General features: G+C 38.5%; 1 protein-coding gene across 3 annotated transcripts in view; it reads left to right on the forward strand.

Annotated features, from left to right (window-relative positions):
- CCDC18 (coiled-coil domain containing 18) overlaps positions 1-13,093 on the forward strand; it is a 149,227-nt gene that overhangs the window by 89,033 nt on the left and 47,101 nt on the right. For all 3 annotated transcript variants that reach the window (XM_054721376.1, XM_054721374.1, XM_054721375.1), the window contains exons 22-23: positions 2,548-2,647; positions 12,160-12,276. In XM_054721376.1, coding sequence (XP_054577351.1) covers positions 2,548-2,647; positions 12,160-12,276 — 217 coding nt within the window. The remainder of the gene's footprint in view (positions 1-2,547; positions 2,648-12,159; positions 12,277-13,093) is intronic.

Below are 13,093 nucleotides of genomic sequence, written 5' to 3' on the forward strand. Positions count from 1 at the left end.
GCCTGCAAACAAGGTACATGCCCTTGACTGGAATTGAACCCAAGACCCTTTGGTCCACAGGATGATGCTCTATCCACTGAGCCAAACCAGCTAGGCAGGAATATTATTCAACCATGAAAATAAAGTACTGATACATGCTATAACATGATGAACCTCGAATACATTATGCTGAATGAAAGAAACCAGATACATAGTGCATAATTCCATTTATATGAAATATCCAGAATTAACAAATCTATAGAGATAGAAGGCAGATTAGTGGTTGCCAAAAACTAGGGGGAAGGGGAATAGAAAATAACTGCAAAAAACCCCACTGCAAATGGGTATGGAATTTTCATTTGAAATGATGAAAAAGTATTGGAAATAGTGCTGATAGTAACACAACATTGTGAAGGTACTTAATGTAACTGAATTATATACTTTGAAGTGGCTAAAATGGTAAATCTTATATGTATTTTACCACAATTTTTAAAAAATCCAAGATCCTTATTCTGGAATATTAAACCCTACATGACAAGATTCTGGTCTACTTCTCTGGCCTCATTTCATACTGTTCTTATTCCTGGCCTTTTTATTTTACTTAAAACTTACCAAGTTTTTTCCCATCTTCCAACTTTGCTATAGCTGTTTCTTTGGCCTGAAATAACATTTCTGTGGCCAGCTTGTTGCCCTTTACATTACCTCAGAGCAAGCATGTCAAACTCAGAGGCTAACATGGGCCAAATACACAAGGTTTAAGTGTATGTGGGCCGCAAAAAAACAAAAGCTTCCATTTTCATGGAAACGTGGGTTTATTTCGATAGAGACATGCTGAATGCAAAGATCTGAAACAAACGAGTAATCGTTAACATAAGATCATAGAACATTTTAATAAAAATTAATACTTTTTCTTGAACATTTACTTACCAGACGCTGAATAACCACACAAATTAATAAGCGTAACGCAAATAAACCTATTTTTCTTGTTCTCTGAAAGTGAAATATTTCCTGTTGCGCACACCAAACAAGTCAGTACAAGACTAATGACGTGGCAATTGGCTGCTAAAACATTTGCTGCTAGTATTAGTGGAGAGAAATGGTGCGCCTGCAAGTAAGATGCATAAGGGAAATGAATGCAGCACGATTATAGTAATTAGTCATTAGTGAAAGTTGTAGTTCGTTATTAATAATTATGTATAACAGGATATTGTAAAAATTAAGTTACCAAATTTTTATTAAAATATTTCTTACATACCGTTATATTGTCTGGGCCGTAAAAATATTCATTGTGGGCCACATGCGGCCCCTGGGCTGCGAGTTTGACATGCTTACCTCAGAGAACCCTTCCCTGACAACCTGCTCTAAAATAGTCACCCAGTCACTATTTCATCACTATTTAATGCTCTAACATAGCACTTTGTATTGTGATATTTTTCTTGTTGAGTTGTTTGTTATTTATAGTTCATCTTCTCTCCTGGACCTACTAAATATAAGCTCCATGTGATGAAAGACATCTATCTTGTTGACTGTTAAGTCTACAGTACATAGAAAGCTGACATATAGGAAGCACCCAACAAATATTTTCTAAATAGTTAACTGAGTGAATGGATGAAAGAAGTAATAATGAAATCTAAAATCTATCTAATAGCTGAATTTTGGAAGCTCAATTATTTGCATATACAGCAGTTAGAGTTATCTTTAGAATTCATTTCTTATTACTTTTATTTTATTTTCTTTTATTAAATTTTATTGGGGTGACATTGGTCAACATGAACATATAGGTTTCATGTTACTTTTCGAATATTAGTTTAGCCTTGTATTCTACAACTTTTGACTCTTAGGAGAATAATAAACATTTGAAGATTTTCAAAATCAATACAACATTTTCAGACTTTGTCATGTTATAACTTAGAGTTCAAATTAAAATTCTCTGATCATAGGCGTCAGACTGGTAGAAGTATTAAAATATATAAGTTACGGTTTTAGGATGATAATTTATAAAATATTATATTTAAAAATATATATTGTATAAAATACATTTATATTTATAAAAATTATTTCTATAGTTGAATTCATTACATCACTATATGTAAGGCATCATTTTGAATAAAACTCCCATGAGAAACACAATGGTCATTTCTTGAGCTGTGGATATCAAGAATACCAACCATGAGATAAATGCCTCATTCAATTGTAATAAACTCACAGCTGTTACATAGAAAAGACTTCCAAACACTCCCTTAATCTATAGATGAAAAAATATGGATATAGTTTTTAAATTCTTATACTGATTCAATCTTATTTCCTGGGAGTGCTTTAACATTTAGCTTAAACTGTCTACAATAGTAGAGTTTAACTTTTGTCTTTTTAAGACTATATTAAACTAATTATGTTGATATCAATCATTTTTCTTACACATTATTACTTTAGTTTGAGCTCTTTGAATCTAAAAGAAAGCATATATACAATTACTTTTAACTACAGGAAAGGTGACCCAGTTGACTTAATTTTTAAACACTATAATATTTCCACTGTTTGTTTTGATCTTTTTCCTTTGTTAAATTTCAGAGACTGCAAGATGGAGATTGAAGACAAAAAGCAGGAACTCCTTGAAATGGATCAGGCACTTAAGGAGAGAAATTGGGAGCTAAAGCAAAGAGCAGCTCAAGTTGGTTTTCTTCATTATATTTTAATGAAATTTTCTGTTAAAATACAATCACACAATGTTTCAGAAGTCACACTTTTTGATAAGTGGACATTTTTATAACATACTTGTTTTTTGTGCACATAAATATTTTTTAAAAATTAGAAATATATAATTTTTCTTTATCTTGCTATTTTTACAGCAAAAGGATTTTTGAGTATGAAGATTAGCTTAGTATCTGAACATTTTGATCTCTTATATTACTGTATATTGGAAAAAATGGGATTAAAGGAGTTATTTGCTATTGTTTGTTGGAGGAGCAAAAATATTCAGAAGGTATTACTTACCAGCATCTTTTTTGAAGACTTTATTTTTTAGGGTAGTTTTAGGTTCACAGCAAGATTGAGCAACAACATACACAGATTTCTCATATACACCCACATGTGCACAATCTTCCCCATTATCAACCTTCCCCACCAGAGGTAGTACATTTGTTACAGTTGTGAACCTACATTGATTGATACATCAGTTTACATTCTAGTTTACTCTTGGAGTTGCACATTCTCTGGGAGGAATTATAGTATTTTCACTACACTAAAAATCCTCTGTGATTCACCTGTTCATCCCTCCCTTTTCTTCCCCCAATCCTGGCAACCACTGATCTTTTTATTGTCTCAGTAGTTTTGCTTTGTCCAGAATATAATATACATAAATTGAAACAGAGTATGTAGCCTTTTCAAATTGGTTTCCTTCAGCTAGTAATAAACATTTAAGATTCCTCCATGTCTTTTCGTACCTTGATGGTTTATTTCTTTTTAACACTGATTCCATATTCTGGATACACTGCAGCTTATTTATTCATTCGCCTTTTGAAGGCCATTGTGGCTGTTTCCAATTCTAGCAATCTATACTAATAATAGAGGGATATGCAAATTGTCTGGGACACTGTCACATTAACAACCGAACAGCAGGCTGCGTGGGGCAACAAGGCTGGCATGGGGGTTAGTGAGGGACCACCAAACAACTGAACAGCAGCTGCACAGGGTGACCAGGTCAGTAGGGGGGTTAATGAGGAACGACCAAAAGATTGACCAGCAGGCTGCGTGGGGTGACCAGGCCAACAGGGGGGGCAGTTGGGGATGACTAGGCCAGTGGGGGGGGGACAGTTGGGGGTGACCAGGCCGGCAGAGGGGGGCACTTAGGGGCAACCAGGCTGGCAGGGGTGGCAGTGAGGGGCAACCAGGCTGGCAGGAGGGGGGAATAAGGGGTGACCAGGCAGGGGGGGCAGTTACGGACGACCAAGGCAGTAGAGGGGGATAGTTAGGGGTGACCAGGCTGGGGTGGGGGGAAGCAGTAGGGTTGACCAGGCCACGGGGGTGGGGCAGTTGGGGGCAACCAGGCCAGCAGGAGGGCGGCAGTTAGGGGCAATCAGCCAGCAGGCAGAGGCGGTTAGGGGTGATCAGGCTGGCAGGCAGATGAGCAGTTAGGAGCCAGCAGTCCTGGGATCAGGCCTAAACGGGCAGTCAGACATCCCCCAAGGGGTCCTGGATTGGAGAGGGTGCAGGCTGGGCTGAGGGGACCCCCCCCCCAAGCATGAATTTCATGCATCGGGCCTCTAGTTATAAATAAAGCTGCTATAAACATTGGTATGTAGCTTTTTGTGTTGACATGTTTTCAGTTCCTTTGGGTAAATACCAAGGAGCATGATTGCTGGATTATATTATAAGAATATGTTTAATTTTAATAAGATATTTCCAAACTGCCTTCCAAAGTGGCTGTACCATTTTGCATACCCACCAGTAACAAATGTGAGTTCCTGTTGCTACCCATGCTGATTAGTGTTAGTGTTTCAGACTTTTACCATCCTTATAGGTGTATAGTGTTGTTTCCTTGTTGTTTTAATTTGTATTTCCCTAATGACATGATATGGAGCATCATTTCCTACGCTTACTTGCCACCAGTTTATCTTCTTTGGTAAGGTGTCTTATTTTTTAATTGAATTGTTTGTCTATATTTTTAAGATTATTTAGATAGAGAGGAAGGGAAAGGGAGAGAGAGAGAAACATTGTTGTGAGAGCTAAACATCCATTGGCTGCCTCCTGCACACCCCTTTCCTGGGGGTTGAGCCCACAACCTGGGCATGTGCCCCGACTGGGAATCAAACTGGCAACCTTTCAGTGCACTGGACAAAGCCCAACCAACTGAGCCATATTGACTAGGGCAGGTTGTTTGTTTCTTTATTGTTGAGTGTTAAAAGTTCTTTGCACTAGTATATCTTCGATACCAGTCTTTATCAAATTTGTCTTTTGCAAATATTTTCTCTCAGTGTGTAGCTTTTCTCATTCATTTGACATTAACTTTCACAGAGTAGTTTTTCATTTTAATAAAGCCTAGCTCATCAATAATTTCTTTCATGGATTGTGCTTTGGTGTTTTATCTAAAAAGGTATAGCTGTACCCAAGGTCATCTAGGTTTTCTTCTATATTATCTTTTTTCTTTTTTTTTTTTTTTTAATCTTTATTTTTCAGATTATTACAGATGTTTCTCTTTTTTCCCCTCATAGCTCCCCTCCACCTGGTTCCCAACCCCCACCAAGCCCTCCCCCATCCTCCACTGTCCTCATTCACAGGTGTAAGATCTTTGTCCAATCTCTTCCTGCACCACCTACACACCCTTCCTTCCTGAGATTGTCAGTCCACTCCCTTTCCATGCCCTTGATTCTATTACATTCACCAATTTATTCTGTTCATCAGATTTTTTATTCATTTGATTTTTAGATTCACTTGTTGATAGATATGTATTTGTTGTCACTTCGTTGTTCATAAATTTTTATCTTTATCTTTTTCTTCTTCCTCCTCTTTTTTTTTAATCTTTATTGTTCAGATTATTACAGTTTTTCCTCTTTTTCCCCCCCAAGGCTCTCCTCCACCCAGTTCCCACCCACCCTACCCCATGCCCTTACTCCCCTCATTGTCCTCATCCATAGGTGTATGATTTTTGGCCAGTCTCTTCCCGCAACCCCCACACTTCTTTCCCCCCGAGGATTGTCAGTACACTCCCTTTCTATGCCCCTGATTCTTTTATATTCACCAGATTATTCTGTTCATCAGATTTTTTTATTCACTTGATTTTTAGATTCACTTGTTGTTAGATATGTATTTGTTGTTCATACTTTTTATCTTTACCTTTTTCTTCTTCCTCTTCTTAAAGAATACTTTTCAGCATTTCATATAATATTGGTTTGGTGGTGATGAACTCCTTTAGCTTTTTCTTATCTGTGAAGCTCTTTATCTGACCTTCAATTCTGAATGATAGCTTTGCTGGTTAGAGTAATCTTGGTTGTAGGTTCTTGCTATTCATCACTTTGAATATTTCTTGCCACTCCCGTCTGGCTTGCATAGTTTCTGTTGAGAAATCAGCTGACAGTCGTATGGGTACTCCCTTCTAGGTAACTAACTGTTTTTCTCTTGCTGCTTTTAAGATTCTCTCTTTGTCTTTTGCCCTTGGCATTTTAATTATGATGTGTCTTGGTGTGGTCCTCTTTGGGTTCCTCTTGTTTGGGGTTCTGTGTGCTTCCTGGACTTGTAAGTCTATTTCTTTCACCAGGTAGGGGAAGTTTTCTGTCATTATTTCTTCAAATAGGTTTTCAATATCTTGCTCTCTTCCTTCTTCTGGCACCCCCATAATTCAGATGTTGATAAGCTTGAAGTTATCCCAGAGGCTCCTTACACTATCCTCATATTTTTGGATTCTTTTATCTTTTTGCTCTTCCAGTTGGGTGTATTTTGCTTCCTTGTATTTCAAATCTTTGACTTGATTCTTGGGATCCTCTAGTCTACTGTTGAATCTCTGTATATTATTCTTTATTTCAGTCAGTGTATGCTTAATTTCTGACTGGTCCTTTTCCTTTTTTTTTTTTTTATATTCTCACTAAGATCCTTGAAAATCTCACTAAGTTCCTCAGAGGTTTCTAGAAGATTCTTGAGTAATCTTATAACTGTGGTTTTGAACTCTATATCCAGTAGTTTGCTTTCTTCCATTTCTTTCATTTGTGACATGTTTCTTTGTCTCCGCATTTTGGCTGCTTCCCTGTGTTTGTTTCTATGTATTGGGTAGCTGCTAAGTCTCCTTGAGTTGATAGAGTGGCCTTGTATAGTAGGTGTCCTATAGGGCCCCATCGCACAGCCTCCCCAATCACCTGAGGTAGACAATCTAGGTGCACCCCTTGTGGGCTGTGTGCACAATCTTGTTGTAGTTGAGCCTTGATTGCTGTTGGTGTCACTGGGAGGAACTAACCTCCAGGCCAATTGGCTGTAGGGTCCAGCTGTGACTACAATGGAAAAGCTGCTGTGCAGGAGACCCTTATGGGGCAGCACTTGCTTCAGTGGGGCTTTGGTGCTCACTGAGTCTGCGCCTTGAGTGTGTCTCTTATGGATGTGAAGAGTTATAATCCAGTATGGTCTCACACTGACCACTGGGTACACTGGCTCTTGGATCTCCAAGGAGGTGCAAAGAGATCTGCAGATTCCTCCTCTTTGTATCATGTTTGGAAGTGCCCAGACGAGGCCCAGCTGTGAAGCAACATTGGGCCTTCTTTTGATAGCTTTGGGGCTCCCAGACCCAGCTGCTGCCTGTTTGACAGGTTTTAGGCTGAGAAAGGATAGGCCATTCATATGCAAAGGCTGCTGCCCACAACTTGGTTGGGCTTGTATATTGGGTGGGGCGGGGTCTCAGGGAATCACCAGGGTGCACAAACAGCAATGCCTGCCAGTCAGCCCTGCACCAGAGATGTCCCAGCACAGGAACAATGACTGCTGCAAGCACCTCTGTCTGAAAGAAAGCCACCCTTGTGTTCCTGCCCCAGTGCCACACAGTCCAGTTCTACCTGTATGTGTCTGGGTCCTCCAGAGTCTCGCCCGGAACTGGAGTTCAGAGAAAGTGGGAGCTTGTATCTCCCTTCTGATTAAAAAAGCAGCGCACCCAGGTGCCGGACCAGCCCATTCCACGCCTCCGCACCTCCTACCAGTCTCAATGCGCTTTCTTCTTTATCTCTTTGGTTGTAGTACTTCCACTCAGCCAGCTTTCTCACAGTTCTGGATGATAGTTGTTCTGTCTTTTAGTTGTAATTTTGATGTGGTTCTAAGATGCAGCAAGTACAGGTGTTTACCTATGCCATCATCTTGGTTCTCTCCTCTATATTGTATTTTAGGAGTTTTATAGTTTTTGCATTTTACATTTTGGTCTGTGATCCATTTTGTGTTAATTTTTGTGAAGGATGTAATGTCTATGTCTAGATTCTTTTTTTGTTAATCCTCCCCCAATAATATTTTCTTTGTGTGTGTGTGTGCCAAAACCCGGGATACTTTCTTTTTCATTGATTTTTAGAGAGAATGAATGGGAGAGGTAGAGACAGACACACAGAGAAAAATATCTTTGTGAGAGAGAAACATCAGTTGGTTGTCTCCCACATGCTGGCCTGCAACCAAGGCATGTAATCTTGCTCTAACCACTGAGTAAACCAGCCAAGGCCTTTTTTTTTTCTAGGAGGTGTGAGAGAGAGAGAGAGAGAAACATCAGTGTGAGAGAGAAACATTAATCGGTTGCCTCCTGTGTGTGCCCTGACGGGGAATCAAACTTGAGAACTTTTGGTGTGTACGAGTCCATGTGCCAACTAACTGAGTCAATTGGCCAGGGCTAGATTCTTTTTTTTTCTTTTTTACATGTGGACATCCACTTAATCCAGCACCATTTGTTGAAAGGACTATCTTTTTTCCATTGTATTTCCTTTGTTCCTTTGTTAAAGATCAATTGACTATGTTTATGTGGACTTGTTTCTGGGCTCTCTATTCTGTTGTGTTGATCTGTTCACCTATTTTTTCACCAATACCACACTGTCTTGATTCATGTACCTTAAAGTTGGGTTGTAAGTCTTAAAATTGGGTAATGTCAGTCCTCCAACTTTATTATTCTCTTAATATTGTGTTGGCTATTCTTGGTCTTTTGCCTCTTCATATAATCTTTAGAATCAGTTTATTGATATCCACAAAATAACCTGCTGGGATTTTTATTGATATTTCCTTGAATTTGTAGATCAAGTTGTGAAGAACTGACATCTTGACAATATTGAGTCTTCTTACGCATGAGCATTGACTCTCCATTTATTTAATTCATTGATTTCTTATACTGGAGTTTCGTAGTTTTCCTTATATAGATTTTGTATATTTAGTTAGATTTATACCTAATCATTTCTTTTGTGTGGGTGCTAATGTAAATTATATTGTGTGGGTTTTTCTATGTGAAATAGCCCCTTTATTTTTTTCATTTTTATTTTTTATTGCTTAAAGTATTACAAAGCGCAGTACATATGTCTCCTTTTTTTCTCCATTGACCTTCCCCCAGCCTCCCCTATCTCCCAGTATCTTGCATCCATTGGCCACACTTATATGCATGCATATAAGTCCTCCGATTGACCTATAACGTCCCTCCACCCCCAACCCTCCCCAGCCTTCCCTCTGTAGTTTGACAGTCTGTTCGATGCTGCTCTATCTCTGTATCTATTTTTGTTCATCAGTTTATATTGTGTTTTTAATTTCAAATTTCTCTTGTTCATTGCTGATATATAGGACAACAATTGGCTTTTGTTCCCTAACCCCTGCTATAATTGCTTATTAGTTCCAGAAAATTCTTATCATATCTTTTGGATTTTTCTACTTAGATGATCATGTTCTCTACAAAAAGAATCAAATTTTTGTGTCTTCCTTCCCAATGTTCTAGTACAATGTTGAAAAGACTGGTCAGAGGGAATAATTTTGCCTTGTATTTTATCTTAGTGAGAAAGCTTTGAGTTTTTCTTACCATTAAGTATGATATTAGCTATTTGGTTTTTTGTAGATTTTTTAAATCAAGTTGAGGAAGTTACCCTCTATTCCTAGTTTACCAAAAGTTTTTATCATGATTGGGTGTTGGATTTTGTCAAATACTTCTTCTTTATTCTGTTGATGTGATAGATTACATTAATTGATTTTCCTATGTTGAACTAGCTTTTGATACATAGAATAAATCACACTTATTGTGTTATATAATTTTTCTTATACTTTGGTGGGTATGATTTGGTAATATTTTGTTGAGAATTTTTACAATTAGGTTCATGAAAGATGTCGGTCTGTAGTTTTCTTTCCTAATAATGTCTTTGTCTTATTTAGTACTAGAGGCCTAGTGCATGAAAATTCATGCACTGGAGGGGGCGTCCCTCAGCCCGGCCTGCCCCCTCTCACAGTCCAGGAGCCCTCAGGGGCGGGAGGTGACCTGGCGATCAGGGAAAGGCAATACCCCATCACACCTCTGCTGCTGCCACTGCCAGCAGCACAAGCCTCGGCCGGCCCTGATTACCTGAGCCTCAGGCCCGCCATCCGAGGCTTGCCTGTGCCTCGGGCCAGCCCTGGGCGTCTAGGCAGCTGCCATCCGAGGCTTGCCTGTGCCTCGGGCCGGCCCTGGGCAGCTGGGGGGCTGAGGGGACTGGGGGACTCCAGAGGCAGGTGCTCGGAGTGGCCAAGGGGACCAGGAGTCGCCATCTTGTGGCTGTAGGCACTGCCATCTTTGAGGGTGGGGCAGTCAATTAGCATATTCCCTCCTTATTGGCTGTGGGCGCCGTCATCTCTGAGGGTGGGCAGTCAATTAGCATATTCCCTCCTTATTGGCTGTAGGCGCCGCCTTCTCTGAGAGTGTACAGTCAATTAGCATATTCCCTCCTTATTGGCTGTGGATGCCACCATCTCTGAGGGCAGGGCAGTTAATTAGCATATTCCCTCCTTATTGGCTGTGGGTGCTGCCATCTTTGTGACAGTGTGAGGGTCAATTAGCATATTCCCTCTTTATTAGATAGGATTAGGGTAATGCTGGCCTCACAGAATGAATTAGAAAGTTTTCCCTCTTCTATCTTCTGAATGATATTGTAGAGGATTATTATAATTTATTTCTTCCTTACATGTATGATAGAATTCACCAATGAGCCCATCTGGGCTTGGTACTTTGTTTTGGGAAGTTATTACTAGTAATTATTGATTCAATATATTTAATAGCTATAGACTTATTTAGATTGTCTATTTTTGTGTGAGTTTTGGCAGATGGCATCTTTCAAGTAATTCATCATTTTCATCTAGTTTAATTAAATTCATGACCAGAGGGTTGTTCATAGTATTCCTTTATTCTTTTTATGTCCATGATATTTAGAATAATGTCCCCATTTTTATTTCTTTTTAAACATATTTTTATTGATTTCAGAGAGGAAGGGAGAGGGAGAGAGAGAAACATCAAGGATGAAAGAGAATCATCGATCAGCTGCCTCCTGCACACCCCACACTGAGTATCAAGCCTGCAACTCAGGCATATGCCCTAACCGGGAATTGAACTGTGGCCTCCTGGTTCATAGGTCAATGCTCAACCACTGAGACATGCCAGTTGGGTCCCATTTTCATTCCTGATATTAGCAATTTATGTGCTGGTTTTGTTTTCTAGTTAGCTTGGCTAGATGCTTATCAGTTTTATTGATATCTTTTCAAAGAACCAGCTTTTGGTTTTGTTGATTTTTCTCTATTGATTTCCTAATTTTAATTGCATTGATTTCTGCTCTAATTATTATTATTTCTTTTCTTCTACTTAGGATTTAATTTGCTCTTATTTTTCTAGTTTTCCAAGGTGGAAGGTTAGACTATTGTTTTTACATCTTCTTTAAAAAAAAATGATTTCAACTGAAACTGGTTTGGCTCAGGGGATAGAGCGTTGGTCTGTGGACTGAAGGGTCCCAGGTTCGATTCCGGTCAAGGGCATGTACATTGGTTGCGGGCACATCCCTATTAGGGGATGTGCAGGAGGCAGCTGGTCGATGTTTCTCTCTCATCGATGTTTCTAGCTCTCTATCCCTCTCCTTTCCTCTCTGTAAAAAATCAATAAAATATATTTAAAAAAATAAAAATAAAAATAAATGATTTCAGAGGAGAATATATGAGAGGGAGAGAGAGAGAGAAATATCAGTGAGAGGGAATCATTGATTGGCTGCCTCCTGCATGCCTCTACTAGGGATTGAACCCGAAACCCAGGCATGTGCCCTGACAGAATCAAACCATAATGTCCTGGTTCACAGGTCAAAGCTCAAATACTGAGGCACATTGGCTGGGCTCTTTTCTAATATAGTATATGCATATAGTGCTATAAATTTTCCTCTAAGCATTGTTTTTGCTGCATTTCACAATTTTTGTTATGTTGTATTTAGCAGCTTTTATCTAACATGAAATGAAATCTGAATCATTTTGTCATTTATGAGCATAATATTTTTTTCTTTAAGTTTCTATAATATATATGGGACTCAAGATCCAGTATTAGTAAGCAATTATTATTTTTCTTATTTTTTTAATAATTTATTTGAGATAAGTTTGTTTCAGTTATTCCCACTATAAATAACTCTAAAACACATTCTAAGCACACATTTTTTCACATCAGAATAAAATTGAATGACAGTTTAATTTTATTTTCCTATTTAGGTTACACATTTGGATATGACTATACGTGAGCACAGAGGAGAAATGGAACAGAAAATTATTAAATTAGAGGGTACTCTGGAGAAATCAGAATTGGAACTTAAAGAATGCAACAAACAGGTAAATTATAAAAATTACATATTTTAAATTGTTTTAAAAATAACTACTTTCTGTAAGCATTATTCATGTAGCATGGCTTTTTAACAGAATATATATTAAAATTTTATTTTTATTTTATTTTATTTTATTTTTTATTTTTTAAAATGTATTTTATTGATTTTTTACAGAGAGGAAGGGAGAGGGATAGAGAGTTAGAAACATCGATGAGAGAGAAACATCGATCAGCTGCCTCCTGCACACTCCCCACTGGGTATGTGCCTGCAACCAAGGTACATGCCCTTGACTGGAATCGAACCTGGGACCCTTGAGTCCGCAGGCCAACACTCTATCCACTGAACCAAACCGGTTAGGGCTATTTTTTATTTTTTTTTTTAATATTTTTATTGATTTCAGAGAGGAAGGGAGAGAGATAGAAACATCAATGATGAGAGAGAATCATTGATTGGCTTCCTCCTGCATGCCCCCTACTGGGGATCGAGCCCACAACTCAGGCATGTGCCCTTCACCAGAATCGAACCCAGGACCTTTCAGTCAGCAGACTGACACTCTATCCATTGAGCCAAACTGGCTAGGGCAAAAAAATACTATAGAATTTTAATCACCTTGTACATGCTACTTTATATTTCTTTTCTCCTCTTAATATTTCCCCCTAGCTTTTTGAGGTATAATTGACAAATAAAAATTGCATATATTTAGGGTGTGCAATGTGATATTTGATATACATTGCAAAATAATTACCACAATCAAGCTAATTACTTACAGGTTTTTGGGTTTTTTTGTTTTGTTTTTATTTTGGTGATAACACTTAAGATCTGTT

Source organism: Eptesicus fuscus, chromosome 9 (assembly GCF_027574615.1).
Source record: "Eptesicus fuscus isolate TK198812 chromosome 9, DD_ASM_mEF_20220401, whole genome shotgun sequence".
In the NCBI taxonomy this organism is placed as follows: Eukaryota; Metazoa; Chordata; class Mammalia; order Chiroptera; family Vespertilionidae; genus Eptesicus; species Eptesicus fuscus.